The sequence below is a fragment of the Trachinotus anak genome, unplaced genomic scaffold, assembly GCF_046630095.1.
Source record: "Trachinotus anak isolate AG129_WGS33_773 ecotype Australia unplaced genomic scaffold, CSIRO_AGI_Tana_v1 ptg000016l, whole genome shotgun sequence".
NCBI classification, from domain to species: Eukaryota; Metazoa; Chordata; class Actinopteri; order Carangiformes; family Carangidae; genus Trachinotus; species Trachinotus anak.
The window spans coordinates 25,532,301-25,552,500 of record NW_027273867.1 but is presented as its reverse complement, the minus strand read 5'-3'; the positions used below and the strand labels follow the sequence as shown (position 1 = coordinate 25,552,500).

The 20,200-nt window shown below is 43.5% G+C and overlaps 2 protein-coding genes across 2 annotated transcripts in view; one reads left to right on the top strand and one right to left on the bottom strand.

Moving 5' to 3' along the window:
• LOC139633573 (cell adhesion molecule CEACAM5-like) overlaps positions 1-19,437 on the top strand; it is a 22,822-nt gene extending 3,385 nt beyond the window's left edge. Inside the window, exons 3-10 of the mRNA XM_071499320.1 lie at positions 956-1,119; positions 1,261-1,387; positions 3,553-3,831; positions 5,235-5,513; positions 5,612-5,866; positions 6,664-6,781; positions 14,889-14,936; positions 16,489-19,437. Of these exons, the coding sequence (XP_071355421.1) occupies positions 956-1,119; positions 1,261-1,387; positions 3,553-3,831; positions 5,235-5,513; positions 5,612-5,866; positions 6,664-6,781; positions 14,889-14,907 (1,241 nt within the window). The 3' untranslated portion in view covers positions 14,908-14,936; positions 16,489-19,437. The remainder of the gene's footprint in view (positions 1-955; positions 1,120-1,260; positions 1,388-3,552; positions 3,832-5,234; positions 5,514-5,611; positions 5,867-6,663; positions 6,782-14,888; positions 14,937-16,488) is intronic.
• The window catches only part of LOC139634518 (glutamate receptor ionotropic, kainate 5-like), a 446,396-nt gene that overhangs the window by 260,837 nt on the left and 165,359 nt on the right, over positions 1-20,200 (bottom strand). The window lies entirely within an intron of this gene.

Sequence of the window (20,200 nt, the reverse complement as noted above, 5' to 3'; positions counted from 1 at the left end):
GAACTGTGCAGTGTCTTCTGGGTAATGTAGTCTTACTGCAGGTTTATGGTAGGGCCCCTGGTGTAAATGATTAACTAATGCCGGTGCATGGCTCTGCTCGCTCAAACACCCATGAGCCTCATATTGGTGCAGGTGGAAACAAACTACAGTACATTTATTCAAAATTAACCCAGAATCCAAATGTGAAAGGATTGAAGCTGAATGATCCATTTTGTGTAATATTTAGTTGCCCATTTAACAGAAACTCATGATTGGACATTTCTCTTTGAAGTCATTGTTGACTTTTCTCCTTCACTTTTTTTTGGCTTTTTTTTTTGGTCCACAAGCTTCTTGTATTTTTTACTTTTCATGAAAAAACCAGATGTTTTCACCGCACAGCTGTTCGTCTTTTGTCTTGTGAGTTTCATGTCCATTCACGACTTGAGCAGAGAAACGTGTCAGTCATCTAATATTTTTTATGACAATATGAAGCCTGTTTCTAACAAAGTCCGGGCGCCAACAACAACAACAGTTAAACACTTTTCTTAATTTGCTTCTGCTTTGCTGTTTTTTTCTTGTTTTGCTGCATTAAATCACTTTCAACAAAACTCAGCACTTTCTGCAGACATTTCACAGAAGATCAGGATCATGTCAGTCACTGGAAGCTTTTAATATGAAACATCTGTACAGGAAGTGTTGGGTTTCACTGACAGTAGCTTAAGGGTGAGCCATGGGGAAAAAAAAAACAAAACAATAAAGTTCCTATCGTGATGAAATTAGCCCTTTGGTTAAATGTATAGAGGGAAATATGGTCAAATAAAGATACAGGTCTCGTCCTCTGTGCTGTTGAGCTTTGTATTTATTCATTGAGCCACGACCTCCTCCTCTCCTTTGGTTTCAGTCGTGTTTTTTCAGATTCAGTCCTGTTAATTCATTTGTTCCTAACACACAACAACCTCCATGTGACTCTGTGCAGAGCCGGTGTCCGACGTGGTCATCAAGTCCAACGTCCCTGAGGCGATTGAACACAACTCCACCGTGGTCCTGAACTGCTCTGCTAAAGGCTCCTTCCTCACCTTTACCTGGATTAATGGCACCGCCCCCATCGTGGCCGACGGCAAACGGCTCACAATTAAAAATGTCAGTTTATATGTGTTTTTAAAATCTACTTTTTAAAACTTTGTTTGCTGTTTGATGAAACTGGAAATTCTGCAGGGTACCTTCATAGTTTAGTAACGAACGCAGTAATTGATGTACTTTCTCCTTTGGATTGTGTCACAGGAGGAACTGTCCAGCGCGCTGACCATCACAGGTGTTCTCAGGTCAGATCTGGTCGGTCCGATCTACTGCGCAGCCGCCAACAAGCTGGAGAAAGAGATGAGCGCCCCCTTCAACCTCACTGTCTACTGTAAGTACTGCAACCACGCTGCTGGTTTCCTGCCTGGTGGCTCCTCCCACACAGGAAGTGACATGTTTGGACACAACAGAAGAAGTTGGTTAGCATGAGCAGTGATAACCTTCATGACATCACCTTCAGAAAATTCATGTACTCTTTTTTTTAGCTAATTACTCGGCTACTTCTTTATTGAATGAGTGGTTAACTCTTAATGTGGGCGGTGCCTAGGTAATATCATAGTTTGTGTCATAACACCCACGCTATTTGATTGACAGGTGATCTCTGGGATGTTCAACTGATTTATCTTTTCACTCCCATAACACAGCGCGACAGTTAAAGGTGCAGGTTCAGGTGAGGCGAGTGTGAAGCTGGTTTGTGACAAACATACGCTCACTCACCTGTCACTCAAAGAGGCCACGCCCTCAATTCTCTATAACTTTAGTCCTTAATAAAATGTAAACAGGTGAGTTGTATAAAATTCAGCCGTACAGTCGTCATGAAGGAGGAAATGATCTCCAGAGAGCAGAGCAGTTTCTGTACCAGGCTGTAAACATGTTTCTTTCTGCTGTAAAGTTGGACATTTGAACATGGGAGTCTGTGGGACTGACTCACTGCTGGAGCCAGACTCTAGTGGTCGTTAGAGGAACTGCAGCTCTCAGCTTCGCATCTCAGACCTGGAGGTTGATGCTTCATATATAAGTACAGAAATAATGGAGTAGTTTGGCATTTTGATCATCAGATACACAGATACAGATAAATCAACTGATACATCAACCAGGCCACTTCACTGATCTGGTTATTTTATTAAATAAATCCTCCCTTGTAGTAGTTTGACAGTTAGAACTTCACCCACAGACTTGTTTAATCTGAGCTCTTAGTTTAAATGCTGCACTTCACTGAACGAGCTCCACACCCATTCAACAACAGAGACGGTCACACATGAGTCAGTCTGTCACTGCTTCACAGCTCAGCAGCTCATTGGTCCTGACTCACCTGACCTCTCACAGTAGATCTGGATCCACTACAGGTGAAACTCAGATTCCTGAAACACTCAGGTGTAACTGGACGTGTGAGCTGCTCTGTGTGTGCACGGCGCTCCCTCTCAGCCTTTACACTCTGACTAAAACCACACTGTGTACACAGTGACTTGTGCTTCCACTCCTTCCCCATGACTAACCCGAGAGGCAGCGAAACCACACCGACCGCTGGTTAACTCTGTTATTAATTAATCTGCAGCTCCGGAGCTTTTCATCTGGTCAGGTCTGAAAGTTTAAGTCACGTTTGAATCCAGTGAGTGACACAACATGAGGAGGTGCATGAAATCAGATTAAAAATGTTTTTTTACAACATGTTGCTTCTTCAGTAGAATTTAAAAGACTTTAATCATAAGAAAAGGACATAGAATAAAATAAGGTTTCATTACATATGAATGAGCATAAAAGATCCAGATATATGTTTAGAGAACTTAGATAATATAAATACAGATATTAAAAATCATGCAGGCCTGTATTTGTCTTATTAATAGTTCATCATTCAGAAATGAAAGATGCTTAGTTGTTTACTAGTTTAGATTTGATTTATTATTATGTACTGATGATTTCAGTACTGATGTTCGAGAAAGTAAAAATATTAAAATAAAAAAAAAAAAACAACTTCCATTGCAAAAGCATAATGGCAAATATAAAGAGAGTTTTTCCACTTACAGATCTGAAAACAAAAGGCTGTGATAAGTGTTTCAAGTGATTGATGAGTAGGAATCGTTCTTAATTAGCCTGTAATTGATCATGAAGAGGATACAATTGTTTTACACTATTTTTCATGACTGCTCCGCTCTGAGATTATTTTCTTCTTGAAACGGTTCCTTATCCGTCATTATCACAAATATGTGTGTTGGGACATTGTGGCTGTTTCTGAATACTTTTGATTTTGCCTGAATAAGTTGGATTTTTGTGTCTGCACACAGCCAAAGATCATTTATGAGGGAAGAGGCTCCGCTCTGTAAGTCAGATACAGGTTTAATCAGCTTCTTGGTTGTTTGTTTTCAGCTAATATTCAGAATTAAAGGAACTGAACTGGGATCAGGTCCAAATGAAGCTGTGGTGTAGTGAAGGTAGAAACCAGTCAGCCTCTTGGCTGTGGGGATTATGCTTGTGTTGACCTCTCACCCCTCTCCACAGACGGACCGGATGAAGTCACCATCAGTCCCCCAAGTCCTCCAGAGTTCATCAAATCCGGCTCCAACTTCAACCTGTCCTGTTTAACGAGCTCCAGCCCGCCCGCCACCTTCTCCTGGTACCACAACCAGCTGCCGATGGAGGCGTCGGGTTCCGTCCTCACTCTGAAAGTGATAGAGGAACACGGATTAGGGATTCAGAAGGAAGGATACACATGCACGGCCAACAACGCCAAGACGATGCGCACCGTCGCTTCTCCTGCTGTTTCCTTCGCTGTGATGGGTGAGTCCTGCGGCGGAGCTCTCTGAGGTTTCAGCTGCACCGAGCGCCACGCGTCAGGTTCATCAGTGACAGACAAGCTGAATATCTGATGTGAGTGTTAGCATCCGGCAGTGATGCAGGGAGGAGATCACTGACCTGACACGAGGACAGAGTGAAACCTCCTCGACTCAGTGACGTTCCTGTGAGTGGACTCACATTAGTCATAGAAGCTGCTCGTAACACGTCCAGTTCCCACAGCAGCAGCGACCCACAGACACACTCATCAGCTTTACCTGGGGGGTGTTGAGCCGCCGTCTGTAATTACTGCCCAGGAATGTTCTCTTCTTGTTTTTGGAGGATGTTGTTTCGAGTTGGCAGCAGGCCAACTTCAAAATGTGTATGTGTGTATGTGTGCGTGCGCGCACACACATACACACACACACTTGTACTTCTATCTTTGTGAGGACTCTCATTGACATAATGCATTCCCTAGCCCCTTACCCTAACCTTAACCATCACACCTGAGTGCCTAACCCTGACCCTGACCCTAACCTTAACCTAAACCTAATTCTAACCATAACTCTAAAACCAAGTCTTAACCCTCAACATGTGATTTGAAGGTGTCTCAAAAAGTGAGGACCGGCCAAAATGTCCTCACTTTCCCATAATGTCCTCACTCTGTTAGTAAAATACTTTTTTTGGTCCTTACTATGTAGCAAGTACAAGTACACACGCGTGTATGTGTGTGTGTGTGTGTGTGTGTAAGTAAACCTGCTGGGTGGGAAGATGGTCTTACATTTTCCCCTGAAGAATGTCTGTGTTTTCTTTCTGGAGGAGGAGTTTTACTCTGTGGTGAAGCACTCTGAGCTCCACCCCCTGTGGAAGGTGCTTCATACATAAAGTTTATTATTACTTTTATTATGAAAAAGGAAAAGACAGTGAAGAATAACACAACATCACAGGATGAGCTGCAGGTGAAATCTTTAATCTTTAGATGAACTTTATTTTTTAAAGCTACCGTGTTTTTAGTCCACTGACCTGCACCATGAACTGTGCTAATAAACAAACATAATAAATATCAAATAGAGAGGCTCAGATCCTCTCCTCTGATTGGCTGACTGACCTGTTGTTACTAGAGCTCCAGAGAGAAGCCTGAGAGAGGAGATGTAAAACTACACTGAGATGGTTTTTGGTTAAAATGTGGAGCTTTACTCTGTCTCTTGTGAGTCAACTTTATGTCTTAAATCACCTGATTACTCCTTTAATGATGGTCTTTGACTTAGAACCTGGAGATTTCTCCACTTTTCATCACTGTCATTTATTTTAATTAGTTGAAATTAATCAAATGCAGCCAATTAATCTGAAAATGATGATAAGCATTAAAGTAGAGAAATAACATCTCTCTATATGTTTTATGTGTACAGAGCCCATCTCAGGGACCACAGTCACTGGTCCGACCTCGACCCTCATCGCCGGCAACAGCACGGCCAACCTCAGCTGCCAGGCGACGGCCGGCACCGTGAAGGAGAGGACCTGGCTGAAAGATGGCAAACCTCTGGCTGCCAGCTCCCGCCTGGTGTTCTCCGCCGACAGGAGCTCCATGATGATCAGCCCCCTGCAGAAAGAGGACAACGGAGACTACACCTGTCAGCTGACCAACCCCGTCAGCAGTGACGCAGCCTCCTACAAGATGGTGGTCAACTGTGAGTGTTGGTGTGAACGTGTGATCGTCAGGGTTTGTTGTGGATTTGTCTCGAGAGTTTACACGTAATGAATCCTCTTTTATTTCCACTCTGTGCAGTTGGGCCTGAGCCGCCGACGGTGAGTGGGAATGGTGCCGTAGAGGTGAACGACCCCGTGACGCTCACCTGCTCCTCGATGTCCGTCCCACCTGCCAACTACACCTGGAAGTTTAACGGCACACTGACCGACGTGAAAACAGCGCAGTACACCATCGAGAAGGCTGTTTACAAAAACACCGGAACGTACACGTGTGAGGCGCACAACGCCATCACCGGCAAGACCGCCACGCACACCCACAACCTGTCCGTCAAAGGTGAGATACACACCTGTATCAGCTGCAGTGCAACGTTGGTGCAGATCTTTAGAGAGAGGCCACTGGGCTGCAGCTGCAGGCTGATTCTGTAAACCCAAAGTGGTTCAGAGACGAAGACAGAAGCCGGTGTTTGTCCTCGTCCTCTCAGGACAGACTCTGCCAACATGTGACAGAAACACTTCTTTGTCTTACATCATCTCACCGGTTTAAAGAGACTCGACCGGTTCATGACTCAGCTGCAGTCTCCTGTGCTCGTTGTCATTTATTTATAACCTCACGGCTTCTGCCGTGCAAACACTTAAGTTCATGACAGGAAACCTCTAAGAATAAAAAGCAGCACCAGGCTCTGTGCTTTTTGCTAATGTTGGGATCCTGGGTCACACGAGTCGGGTGTAGACCATACACACCATGGGGTGAAGTTTCTGTTCAGTTTCAGCAGCAGCTGTGTGATTGTATCTCGTATATCAGAGTGAACAATCGCTTCCTCAGAGGCTCTAACCAAACTGCCCCGTCAATCAGATTGAGTCATGTTTCATTTCCTCTGTGTGGTTTCTGTTCTGAGTTTAGTGAAGCTGCCTCAGACTTTGCACACACGGTGCACAGGGGCCTCTTTACATTTCTCTTTGGTAAACATTTGTTTTTGTTGATTTGCAGATGTTTGCCAGAATGCTAGGGACCCCCCCCCCAACACACACACACACACACACACACACATGATTTACCAACATTATATGAGAGTGATACCTCTCTGAAGGACATGATCAAATGAAATAATGTTATTTGTGTTGTCTTTGTAGAGGAGGGAGCGTTGGATGAAGGTCTGTCAGACGGAGCCATCGCTGGAATCGTCATCGCCGTCCTCGTCGCTCTTGGTGCCGCTATTGGCTTAATCATTTACTGCCGACAGAAAGTCCCGTAAGTACTCTGCATTTTTGACATGTGAAGGACAAGGTAGACTTCAGAACACGCTGTTTTGGTGTCTGGCTAAACCTACTGACTGAGGATGTGGACTAGTTTGAATGTGGTTACTGGCTGAAACTCTGCTCTAGGCCCCTGCAGGTCTCACTGATCTTCATCTTCTTTTTTTTAGATTTTATTATTTCATTTTTGAGTCTTTCCTCTGAGGTAGTTTCCTGAGACCGTGATAAAGCTCAGCTCCAGCTCATCCTGAAGATGTTGGGTGGGTTTGAGATCAGGGCCAGGGGTTGGTGCAGGGGGGGTCGCGCGCTCATGTGGAAACAGGAAAGAGACAAACTGTGCGCACAAAGTTATCAGTAAAACTTCCTGTCAGCTGAAACACAAACCTAGACCTCAACCAGAGCAAAGAGACCCAGAAGTGTCTATATACTTTTGGCAGAGAAGTCTTTGTGTGTTTGTGTTGCACAGACCTGTTGTCACTGAGGACAATGCTTCAATGTTAAAATGTGTGTGTGTGTGTGTGTGTGTGTGTGTGTGTGTGTGTGTGTACTTATCAGTTATTTTCTGTCTGTCTGTATCGTGTCAGCGACTTCACGACCTTGTAGGAAATTCTCCTCATTCCTCTCGCGCCTCTGCGTCTTGCAACATGTTAAACTAATGTATGCACACACACACACACACACACACACACACACACACACTGCCACAGCTTTCAGCACACTGCAGCAGTAACTAACCGTCATATTTGCACCATAATCTACAACATTTCCCGACTTCAGAGATTCTGTTTGTGGTGAAGAAAACGTCTCCAGCTCTCGTCTCCACGAAGCAGCTGCACTGAAACAAGAGGACAAATCAGCTGATCATCAGTTGATCGTCCCAGGGGACAACCATCATTCGTCCTCAGACATAGTTCAAGAGAAAAGCGTCTCCTCACTGAGTCGGAGCTGACGACAGTCTGTCTGTCCGTCTCCTTCTGGTGGCCGAGATCTCTCTGTGCACTCGTGTTTGGAATCAAGGATGAATTGATTAAATTTTGGTTGTCAAAGATCAAAGGTCAAGGTCTCTGTGACTTTTCACAACATGTGTTTGGCCATAACTCATACGCTAATGATGACACTTTAACTCAAATGTCTATAAGGATAAAATGAAGTGAAGCAGAACAGCTACAAAAAAAAATTGGATTTAAATAACGAAAATAAACTTTGAGCTACTAAAATTCAGATTATTCTTAAAGTCTGAGTTTAAGTTTCCATAAAATACAAACAGTTGCACAACAAACCCTGAAGTCTCCTGTTCACTTAAATATTTAAGGTTTTCACCTTATCTTGGTGTTATACTTAAGAAATCACTTAAACCGTTGCACAAAAGACGTTAGTGACCAAACTGAGGGAAAACACTGACGCTACCTCTGACTCTGTCTTCACACAAAGAATAAAACTTGACAAAGCTCGAACGTCTAATTGTTGGACTCAGTTGGTCTCAGTTGTGTGAAAAACTGATATTTCCAAAGTCTTTCCAAAAAGAAATTACAAAATGCTTTTGCTCGTGAAGACTTCAGAGCGAACAGCAGCCGTTGCAGCAGCGTTAAGCAACAGAGTTTGACGAGCAGCAGCAGATCACATCTCTTCACACCTGAACACCACGTTCTCCCCAAACAGCGGCAGTGATGCAATCCTGTCAGGTTTCAACACAACAGGAAGCTGCTTCCCGATGAGTCAGTGACAGATGCAGCCTCTGACGAGCCCGGACCTTCCGGACCCACTGTGGTAATCTGACACTACAAGTCTCAAAGGGTGAGACCGTCACCTGTAACGCTGCTGGTCATATGAAAGCTGAATAACTTCTCTCCTCCAGCTTTGTTCTCCTCCACGACTTCCTCCTCTTTTCCTCGAAATCATGTTGGGCAACAGTTGATCCTCCTCCTCCTCCTCTGTGGTGACTCAGTAGCTGTAGATATGAGCATGGACAGACAAAAATTCATCTGCTGGTTATTCTCTTGATTAACTGGTTAATCATCAAACCTATAAAATGGACGAATAGTGGAAAAGTTTTCCGAGCACAGTCACTCACTTGACTCAAGCATGAAGAAGATGAGTTTTTGAGGCTTTCAGAGACGCTGCTGGACCCGTTTCAGTCTAAAACTCCGGGTGGTGCTGTAGTCTGGACGGACACAAACAGAGACCTTCAGAAACAATGACACTGTGCTGTCTGTCTTTGCTCCTCGGTCGTTGTATTTTCTGCTGCTAATAAACTGCTTCCTGTTTGCACCAGCTCGCACATGCCCAGTGTACGTGAAAGGTCATGTGATGTGGTTCAGGTGTGTTACTCTAGACAGAGATTGTTTCTGATTGTGGGGACGCCCCGGGGGCTCATACCTTGTAGGCTCGTCCTCACCACAGCGTTCACAGCGCTGCCTTTGAGCACAGTGTGAGCAGCCTGAGTTCATTGGTCAGTGGGGAGATCATGACCACATTTCCTGTATCTGGGCTGGTTGGTGGCGCCAAACAACCACGAGGCAGTAATTCAAGTTCTCTCTTTGAAAACTGTCTCTGAGTGTGTGCGTGTTAAATGACCCCTCCCCCCACCAGGTGTCAGGTAGAGCTGGTGGTGTACAGCGGTAAAGAGCCTCTCAGGGCCCCGGGGCCTCAGACCGATTGACACGTCTGTCTCTTCGTCATTTTATCTTCATCGCCATCATCATCACTGTCAGACGGTGTTAGCCCTGCTGACAGGAGGCCTTTGTTCTGTGGTGGGCCTCCGTGTTGGTGTTGTTGGTGGGGGTCTGGATGAAGGATCCAGACTCTCTTGTCTCTCTGACAGCTGAAGTCGATGCTTTGGGATCAACTTGAGATGTTTGGGGGGATTTAAAGCTGAGAGGAGACGTCTGGACTTTTCTCTGACAGTGACGTGTCACAGCAGGAAGTGGAGGAATCATGAGGTTAAGATGGAAAGATGAGGAGGGCTGGACGTTATATTAAACCTGAAGCCTGTCCAGATATTAAGGTGTGTGTGTGTGTGTGTGTGTGTGTGTGTCCTCCAGTCCACACCTTAAAGTTGGAGCCGGTGATCTGATGATGTCATCGTGGACGATCTTACTTTGTCATATGATCAACTTTTCAGATGAATCGTCATTAAAAGTTTCTACATTTAGATATTTAATTCAAAAGTTCAGTCGCTGCTAACCAGACTATGCTAACTGGTAAACAGCTAGCAGCTAACCAGACTATGCTAACTGTCAAACAGCTAGCAGCTAACCAGACTATGCTAACTGTCAAACAGCTAGCAGCTAACCAGACTATGCTAACTGTCAAACAGCTAGCAGCTAACCAGACTATGCTAACTGTCAAACAGCTAGCAGCTAGACAGACTATGCTAACTGTCAAACAGCTAGCAGCTAACCAGACTATGCTAACTGGTAAACAGCTAGCAGCTAACCAGACTATGCTAACTGTCAAACAGCTAGCAGCTAACCAGACTATGCTAACTGTCAAACAGCTAGCAGCTAGACAGACCATGTTGTAAGTGAGAAGTCTGGTCTTCTTCTGTTTCATTCATGTGACTGAAGCTCGTGTTCCTCACACTCATCATCATCATCATCATCATCATCAGTGTTTCGCTCACGCAGCCTCGAGGAGCCGCAGTTTGTATAACTGCACCAGAGTTAATCAAAGCAGATGATCTTGTTTACACCACGGCCACTTGATGTGTGGTGTTTATTCCTGTTTGGGGTGAATGTGAACTGTGAATCTAATCTGTGTGCTCATCAAGCTGAACCGACGTTAATCCTGTAACGAGCAGGAGAAGCTGATCTGAGAGAGTCCAACAGGTTTTCATTTAAAAACAGGACTTCCACAGAAAAGTGACCTCACCACACAACGATGTCCTTGTCCTGAAGGTCTGGAGCTAGAACCGGTTTTATTCAGGTTACAGTATCACACACACACCTGTTGCTGTGCAGCATGGAGCAGAGGCATGGATTCAAAATAAAGATCTGTTCTGCTGATACTCCACCTGGAGCCTGTACACTGCGAGCGTTCAAGGAGAAGGACGGAGCAGATCCAGGTGCAGATGGAAAGTCTCTGAAACTCTGACCCAGACTCCAGATCCACGTCTGACAAAACTCCTCCAACTCCAGTCAGGAGAGGATTTAACTGCTAAAAGCTCACAGCTCCATCACAGCTCTGACAGCTCTGTGCTCACGGTGAAGCTCAGCTTATTTACAGTGCAGTGAGGGAGCGAATCTCACGACTCACTTTAAAACGACGGCTCACAGTTTCTCAGGAGGATCGGGACCTGGACTGTGTCTGCTTGTTCTGTTGGTTACAAACAGCAGCACACAGCAACAGTACAGCCGTAGAACAACAACGGTAACATGACACACACGCACACACACACCCCTCTCATTGTTCATGGCCTTGTCACCCAGGACCAAGTCTGTGTGTGTGTGTGTGTGTGTGTGGTATTTTGAACACACGGTCTGACTGCATTCCTTCGCTCCCTCCTCCTCGGTGACAGGGAGGGGGATGGGTGGTGTTTAGGTGTCAGGAAGTGTGTGTCGCTGCCTGAGGTTTGATTTTTTTTTTTCATATGCAAATCCAGTTTTGAATCACAAAACCAGAGGCCGTCATCAGTGTTATCAGCTGTGTCACTGAAACCGTTCACACCTGTTCTCAGGTGAGCTCACCTGTCCCTGTCACTGTTAAACATGGGGCAGTCATGTGAGGGTCATGTGACTGCAGATGGATTTATATTGATCCAACAGAATAATCAGGACCATTGAGTAGCTGCATGTGGAGCTTTCGATCTGATCGCATGATCTCGTGGATCTGAAATATTCACACATTTGAAACGTGTATTATTCTCTAATGTTTATTCTAACAGGCTAAATGCTGAAAATATAAATAGAGTCAGATTAACAGAAGATTCAGCTGCGACTGTTTTGAAAATCGATAAATCGTTTTAGTCATTTTAAAGTAGAAATATCAGCTGATGTTGCAGGACAGTCAGTTGAATATTTTTGGGTTTGATTTGTAGGAATTATGACAATTAGTTTTTTACCGACCGAATGATTAATCAATTAATTGAGAAAATAATTGGCAGGTTAAATAGATAATCAGAGAAAGACTAATTCTGACTGTTATTTAAACCAGTTGTTCCCAAACCTTTTTGGTTTGTGACCTCTGGAAACAGAGCGGGATCTGCCTGTGAGCGTCTCTGTCAGTTTAGAAATAAAAGAAGGCGTCAGGTGAGGAAACAGCGGCTCATTTCATTCATGATCCTGCAGCGTTTGTTTGAGCTGAAACCAGTCGACCTGCAGACTTGTTCTTCCTGTAGCTGCAGGGGAACCAGTCTGCAGTGAGATCCTCGTCTCCTCAGTGACTCTGTAGTTCAGTCAGAAACCAGTCAGACCTCCTCTGCACAGCCGTTCATTCAGAGCTGTTCTCTGTGTCCTCCTCATGATGCTGCATTCAGAAAAAAAAAAAGACAAGTTGCCTTCTGGGCAGACCCGTCCACATCACACCCGTCAGGGATAAGTACAGGTTGGATCTGGAGGAATTTTTGCAGAAACCAGCAGAAACAGCGGACACTGAGGGGCCACTGAGGGGCCTCACTGATGCAGACACATCCGAGGATGAAACATCACGTTTCAGACAGCTAAGCCAGAGCTGTTTGAACTGTTAGCTTAACGATAGCATAGCATCAGTGAGGAGGTAGTACTACTTTAGTATTTACTCTAGTATTCCTGTTTGTCTGTGATCCAGAGTATTTCAGCTGGAGCCAGCTGGACAGGTTCATGGATTTTCTCTGGAAAAGGGAAAATAACTTGCGTCAATTATAAAATGTGACTGTGCAGGTTGTAAAACGTAATTTACTAACTGAGAAAATCAGGAGAAGCTGATTTTGTGTGAAGCTCCTCTCAGGTGTTCAGAGACAGGTGACACGTCGACCTTTCATTTGGTCAGGTTCATACAGAAGAAACAGTTTCTGCAGCAGGCTTTGAAATCCAGAACAACGACCTTTAACGGAGGATTTTGTTGACTGTAACGAGGGCGAGGCCTGTGTTTCACAGAATGGCAGGAATGTCACTGTCATGTCTGCACTCGTCCTCCTCAGCTCACGTTGGTGTCGCCTCTCGGCTCCTCTGTAACTGCCTGGTTTCTCTTTTTTCTTTATCTGGTTTTGCTTCTGCCTAATGGAGCCGCCGTCACCTCTTCCTGTTGTTTTCTCTTCTTTTCATACTGTGGCGTTTCACCAACACTGCTCCTAACAATATGTGGTAGATGTACATGTGAGGGCTCCTCTCAGGAGACAGAAGAGCTTCACAGAATGAAATAGGAACAAGAAGGTTGAATATGAGGCTCAAACTACAACACATCTTTAAATCCTCTGATAAGAAGAGATATTAAAGGGCCATTATGTCTTTTTTTTTGTTGAGAGAAGTAAAAACTCAGTCGACCTGTTAGAAATAAAAGGTTCATTTCATATGTCTCTTCTTAATTCAACGCACTCAGTACTGCTGCTACAGGCTCTGACCAGGAGCTAACAGTGGCTAATGTTAGCAAACTTTATTGGTGTGAAAAAGGTGCTCATAAATAACCACAATTTCCCATAATCCTCAGTTTTGTCTTCATGTTAAAATCCATGAATATTCAGCAGAATTTATGTCTTGCTGAATGATTTCAAACTTTATTTTGTGCAGACAAACAAACAGGTGGCTCCGCCCTCACCTGTCGGAGCCTCTCAGATGTTTCTGTGTAAACTCTGATCTTCTGTTGTAAAGTGGATAAACAGCTGCAGGACAGTTGGTGAGGTCCAGCTTCTCTGTCACTTGCTCCTTCATCCAACAGCTTCGCCGCACTCACTTCTCTGCCTCTGACCTTTGACCTCTTACAGTGTTTGTTAACTTATTGCGTTGCCGGTGAACTTCAGTGACCTCTTTTCCCTCTGGAAGGTTTGAACCCTGATGTTTTGTCTGCAGCTGCTCTTATCAGCGGCTGAAAAATGTATCTGAGCCTCTGTGATAAGGTTGAGGCTGCTGTTGACTTCCCCGACTCCCACAATGCTCCTCTGAAACCACACAGGTGGCTTCATGAAAGGTGAATGGAAACACGGCTGAGGAGCTCAAACATTGTGCAACAGTCGGAGACCGTGTGTGCACATAAGACTCTGCAGCTCTCTTTAAGTCAGAGTGAATGTTAGTGAATATCCTTCACCTGTCAGCACTTCATACACTGTCATGGCTGCTTTAACTTCCTGGGGCTCCCTCCTGTCGGGCCCCTATTGACTCCCACCATACACCTCACTGTCTCTGTTTGCACATGTGTAACACGGACGAAAACAGTGAAGGTTTTGACTCAGTTGCTCGACCAGACCAGGACCACGAGCTGGAGGATGAGGATGGAGGATGAAGGAGCTGATGTGGCTGATGTTGAACATTAGCTTTGCAAATTTGACATTAGACAAAAATTATATAGACTGCACCTGAGGCTGAAGGGCCCCTGGAGGTTCTGAGGCCCCTGGGCAGTTGGTGATGCAGCCTTGGTTTCAGTTCATTCAACTCCTTGAATCCCTTAAAGCTCCAGCGGCTCCACGTGTTCAGACGTTGGTCCAGTGTGTGGTGTTTTCTTCCAAATCCTAAAAGTTAAGTGTGGTGAATAAACACGTGAGGAGAAAGCTGTTCTCTCTGAGCAGTGGATCTGAAGATGGAGGCTGTGTGTGAGGAGATGACTTCATCCTGAGGGTGTGTCACGCTGTCAGTGAATTATCAAACCACAGACGTTTGGCTGCAGAATAAAACACATTCCACCTGAAATCAAGTTTTCCTCAGACGTGGAGGAGGTTTGTGTCAACGACGATAACGTCAGTGAAGAAATTAAAGCTCCACCTGTTCTTTAAAATAACATCATTGATCATTACTTGACCAGAGTTTGAAGGAAACTCTTCATGTTTTTATATTTAACCTTTGTTCTCACCGTCATCACAGCTGAAATCTCACAGACTGTGTGAACATCATGACAAAGTGTCGTCACTGACTCGATGATAACAAACACCAGAGCGAGGTCACGTTGTTCTAATCACTGTTTTCTGTTGTGTTTTTCAGGGTCGAGTCGCCGTACTAAAGACTAAAGACTAAAGACGCACACTGCTGGTAAATCTCTCTCTCTTCTCTTCACACTGTCATTTACATCATGTTCCTTTGTATTAATGATGATGGTTATGAATTAGATTTAAAGGGCCCTCCATGCCATTTAGGATCACTTACATACAGAAAACTACAGAGTTGATTTACAGATAAGTTGAAAAAGTGCTGATGCTGTCAGCAAAAACAGTAAATTATAGAGATGTTACCACACAATCAGCTGTTTATACACTTTACCACAAAGTAAAGAACCAGGTTTGTTGGTGGATGTGACAAAGTATATTTTTAACAAATCATTAACAAGGATTAAAAAAAGTAAAAACACATCATTCAGGTCAGGTCAACCACTGCCTGCCTGTCTTTAAAACAGGCAGTGGTTTATATTTCACCACTTCCCTTTTATCAAACAGTCGAGAGGAAATAGAGCATTTACTGGGGACTATTTTCAGCAGCGGATTAATCCACATTCATGGTAATGAACAGACACTGATGTGTTTATCAGGCTTTGATACAAACACAGTTATTGTTTGGAGATTTGACAAGAAAAAGTTTAGAAGATCATCAGACGTGAAACGAGACCTGAAGGAGCTGCTGCTCTTTAGTGACACTGATGCTGTGTGTGTGTGTGTGTGTGTGTGTTTTGTCCAGTTGGCCGGTCAGTGATGCTTGAAACAGAAGCTGTCTCCACTTGGTTGAGCAAACAAAGCCTGGAGGGTGTGTGTGTGTGTGTGTGTGTGTGTGTGTGTGTGTGTGTGTGTGTGTGTGTGTGTGTGTGTGTGTGTGTGTGAGAGTCTTTGATGTCCGGACCCACGATGACAGACAAACTGAAGCAGACAACAAACATGGGGAGCTGCTGAAATGTTTAAGACGCTCAGTGTTGTCACTGCTGCTGGTAAAACAAATGTAAACGCTGTAAAATAAGAGCAGAAGAATAAACACAACAGAGAGTGAAAGACAGTGCAAAGAACAAACTGTGAACACATGAAGGAAACTTCAGGGCACCTGTTACCAGGTAATAAATAATAATTAATAGTAAAATATACAGTATGAATGGAAAAAAAATAAAACCCAGCCAGAAAATTCAACATAAATAGTAGATTTTATGAACCTTACTTCCCAAACTGAAATCAGCTGAACTCAAACTGAGAAATCAGAATTAATCTGGATATTTTAAGTCTGACTTCAACTTTAAAGGTCCCATATAGTATAAAGTTTTTGTTTATTATAAAGCAGGTCTAGGTTCTATATTAATACTGTGAAAGTATCAAAGCCTCAGTCCACAGAGACCTGCTTTATAATGGAAAACACATGGACATCCACCTTTAGACTGAGGAGCTTTAACACAAAGACAAGACGCTGACTGACGGAGACGATGTGGCAGAACATGCAGGAGGTGAGACGAGATTACAAAGACAGCTAACAGGACGTAAAGGTGTTTACAGTCCAAATGACAATCAAGCTGATAAATAGAAGGAGTGAAGAAGAAGAGAGGGACCAGGAGGTGGAGGTGGACTCTGCTTCTTTCAGCTCTGTTAACATTTTCTTCTTTGTCTTTCTTCAGGTGATCCGACTGTTTTGTTTCCCATGATCCATCTGTGCAGCTTGGAGGGGACCTATAGGGGTCCACCTGGTTTCCTGTGAAGCCCTTGCCAGACCAGTTTTCCCATCATCCCTCTCTCTCTGTGTCTGTTGCTGACGAGGACAATAGAAACTTGATTGAACCCAAACGGATTCCATCAGCGTTTGGATTATTAGCTGAAATCTTCACTGTTAATCTTTTTTTTTTTTTTCACCTTCACCTTCCTCACAAATGGTCACCGGATCATCCTCATCCTCAGTGTAAACAGACGTCGTCCGTCACCTTTTGTCTGGATCACTGCTGAAAACACAGAAACTCTGAGACGTTTCCTGATGGACCGACGGTTACAATGAGTGACTCTCTTTATCCTGCTGGAAACCTGAGGAGACACACACACACACACACACACACCCAGGCCACACACACACACACACACACCCACACACACACACACACCCAGGCCACACACACACACACACACACACACACACACACACAGGCCACACACATAGACATTCAGGGGTTCTGGGTTGAAATAATGAAATGAAAAAGTTTTTGTGGTTTGATTTATCTCACTGTCTGTGCCAGGTGGGTGGAGTTTGCCTGATGAGGGACGTTTCAAGTGGCAGCGTCACCAGAGGACGGCTCGATCCAAAATACCTCAGTTAGCTCTGTGCTCGCCACTTTGTACGAAGTTTTTTGGCTGTCGGCAGTTTAGATTTTTTTTACTGAGGTTTCTACAAAACCTTATTAGCACGTCTGCCTCGTCTCTGTCCCTCCCTGTGCAGCTGCTTTCTCTCTTCTCACATCGTCCAACAGAAACCATTCATTTGTCCATTTTTAATGTGTGAACATTTCTGTGTAAAAGCATTTTAAAGCCCCAGATTGTGGCAATAATGAAAAATGAGATGCCCCAATATAACATCCATCCATCCAATAATGACAATCAATAATAATCATATAACCCTAACCCTAATCAATAATCATTTTAATTATAGCCCAAAACAAAGTCAGAGAACTTTAATTTGAAAAATGAGTGAAACTATAAAATAAGAGCAAACAAAGTAGAAGATGACAGTAAAACAATGACTAGAATAATAGAATAATAATACATGTCATCATTATTTCTCGATACTTGAGCTGCTTCACATGAAGTTAAAACATGAGTGAATGAATGAATGAATAAAAGCAGTCTGAAAACAAACAGTTTTTAGAGACTTCTTGAATGTAGCAAATGCAGACAAAGTGTTTGGAGCCCCATTAGGGAAAAGGGGCCCCCGATGGCCCCTCAAATTGGTGCATTTTGCAATGACCACTAGAAACCCCCTTTAAACGCCCCACAGAGACACATAGTGCACAGCTGTTGCCCCAAAACCCTGAGAACGTGTGCTGCAGCTAGCACCTACTGATCGCCTGCATAAGAGGCGTTTACGGGACATCTGTAAATTGTAGTGTCTGCTAGTAAGCTGCCTGTGTGGTGGGGTAGGGATTGGTCTTCACTGAGCTTGTGTTCTGGGAGGGGGAGGGGACATCAAGTCAGAACAAAACAGGTTAAAACTAAATTAAAATTTCTCAAACTTATAAAAGTAACTATTTTTATTATTTAAAAATGAGTTTTGAGGTGAAGATTTGTCGATGATGAATGTGTTACCTCAGATCTTACTCATGGCCCCAGACCTTTAAATCCTGCTCTAAGTGTTTGTACTCTGTTTAACTCACATTAAAAAATAGACAAGTCTCCTTCCATCATCTTTTAGCTGTGATTCTGGTTTTCTTCCAACCTTTTCCTCTCATGCTTTACCTTCATCCTCGCCCTTCTGTTTGGCCCAGGATCGTCCTCAGTCTGTTTAAATCGTCCCTCATCGTCCTCGGTGGAAATGTGTGAGAGCAGGAGATAAAATTCAAGGCAGCACAGACAAGATCTGACATGCAGGGATGAGTCAGCGTGGTGAAGGTGAAGAAGAAAGACACTGAAAGAAAAAAAGTAGCGGAAAGGTGTTTTTTGTCGGCAGCGACATTCTTTGAGTTTTGGAGGGAAAGTTTGGTGAGCTTCAGGGCATTGCTACTGAGTTTAAAAAAATAGATTTTTCATAATCTAGACTAAATTATACTTTTGCAGGTTAATGATACACCTGCCAATCATCTGAAAGTGTCAAAGAAAACAAAGCCCTCTTTATATCACCTGAAGTTCAGTTTTTAGCCAGATTACATGTCTTTTTTTGAGTATTTTGTCATCAAACCTCAGATGATTTTCTCCTGCGCTTTGTGCTGGTTGATGATTTTTTTTGTTTGTGTGGTTTGTGGTTGTTTGTGATCTCAGACTTCAACATGCACTGCAGTCTCTACTGAGAAAGTATTTATTTTGTTTAGTTAAAAAAAAAAAAACCTTAATAACTGGAGCTGAAGATCATAGCTGGTCTGGAGATCACACATTCAGAAGCTCATTAGCTTTTTTGTGTTTTTTCAGTTTGTGCATTTTCACTCTCAATCTGTTCTTGAAAACACTCACACTGAACTTAAAACAGTCTTTTAAATTAATGTGTAACTTTCAACATATTTATGTGTCCAGTCAGGACAACACACACAACACAGAGTATATTAATAACAACATGTAATCACATTTGTTGTCCTGAACAAGGCACATTTATATGTTCGAAAACCACGCAAGCAGCCTTCAATAGAAACTGCCCTCATTGTAAATAATAGAGGTAGATGTTCTACACTGTAAACATTATTGTGACTTTTAATTGTATGTGGGTTTTTATTTCTCATCATGATTGAATTTTTTCAGAGATGCTTTGTTTTGTTGATGTTTACAGAAAAGTCCTGTACCAATCTGCAGAGATGAAATAAATATACCCTCGGTGAAATTCACGTCCAGTTAACAGCAATGTAAAGCCATAAAGGTTTTGGAAATATTTTCCTAATCTCGTCCTGTGTGTTGCGCTTTTATTCACTTGTTTTCCACTGTGACTCTGAGGTTTCTGTTCAAAACAGGAAAACAGCCAATCAGAGTCTGTGCATCTACAAACCATCCAATCACAGAGAGACGTGACCGTTGTCTTTGAAACTGTTGGATGATTGTGTGTCTGCATGACTGTGTGTGTGTCTCATTGATCCACAGCCGTAGGGGGTTTTCTGTCTTTCCTCACCTGCCACGCCCTCATCTGACAAGAAAACACACACACACACACACACACACACACTCTGTGAAAACTATGTGTCTTAACAAGTCGTGTCATCTCAGTTTCATCCTCTAAGACATCGTCTTTGTCCTCACAATCAGGGACTTACAGGTAAACAAGAGAGAAGCTGCACCACAGTCACTCCCAAATTCTTGACAGGTTTTTAAGTTCATAGGTTAAATCCAAACAAGCTGTTAAAGATTTGCAGTGCGCAAGGTTTTTATTGTAGATTTTCAATTAAGTGGACATTTGGACGTCAAGATGATGAGGACATGATTTATGTCCAAAAAGTATTTGCTGCAGTTCATTAAATAGTAATTTAACACCCTGTGAAACTCTGTCCTTCATTGCTTTAACTTGTCGCCTCGCTGCAGTGATGCACATGTGTACTGCAGGGCACTGTGACATCACTGGTGGGTGTGGTTACAGGTGTCTCACATTCCATTACACCTATCAGTGATGTTGGGCGTGGTCAGAGGTGAAACAAGCTTCAAATTGTATGCTAGCTT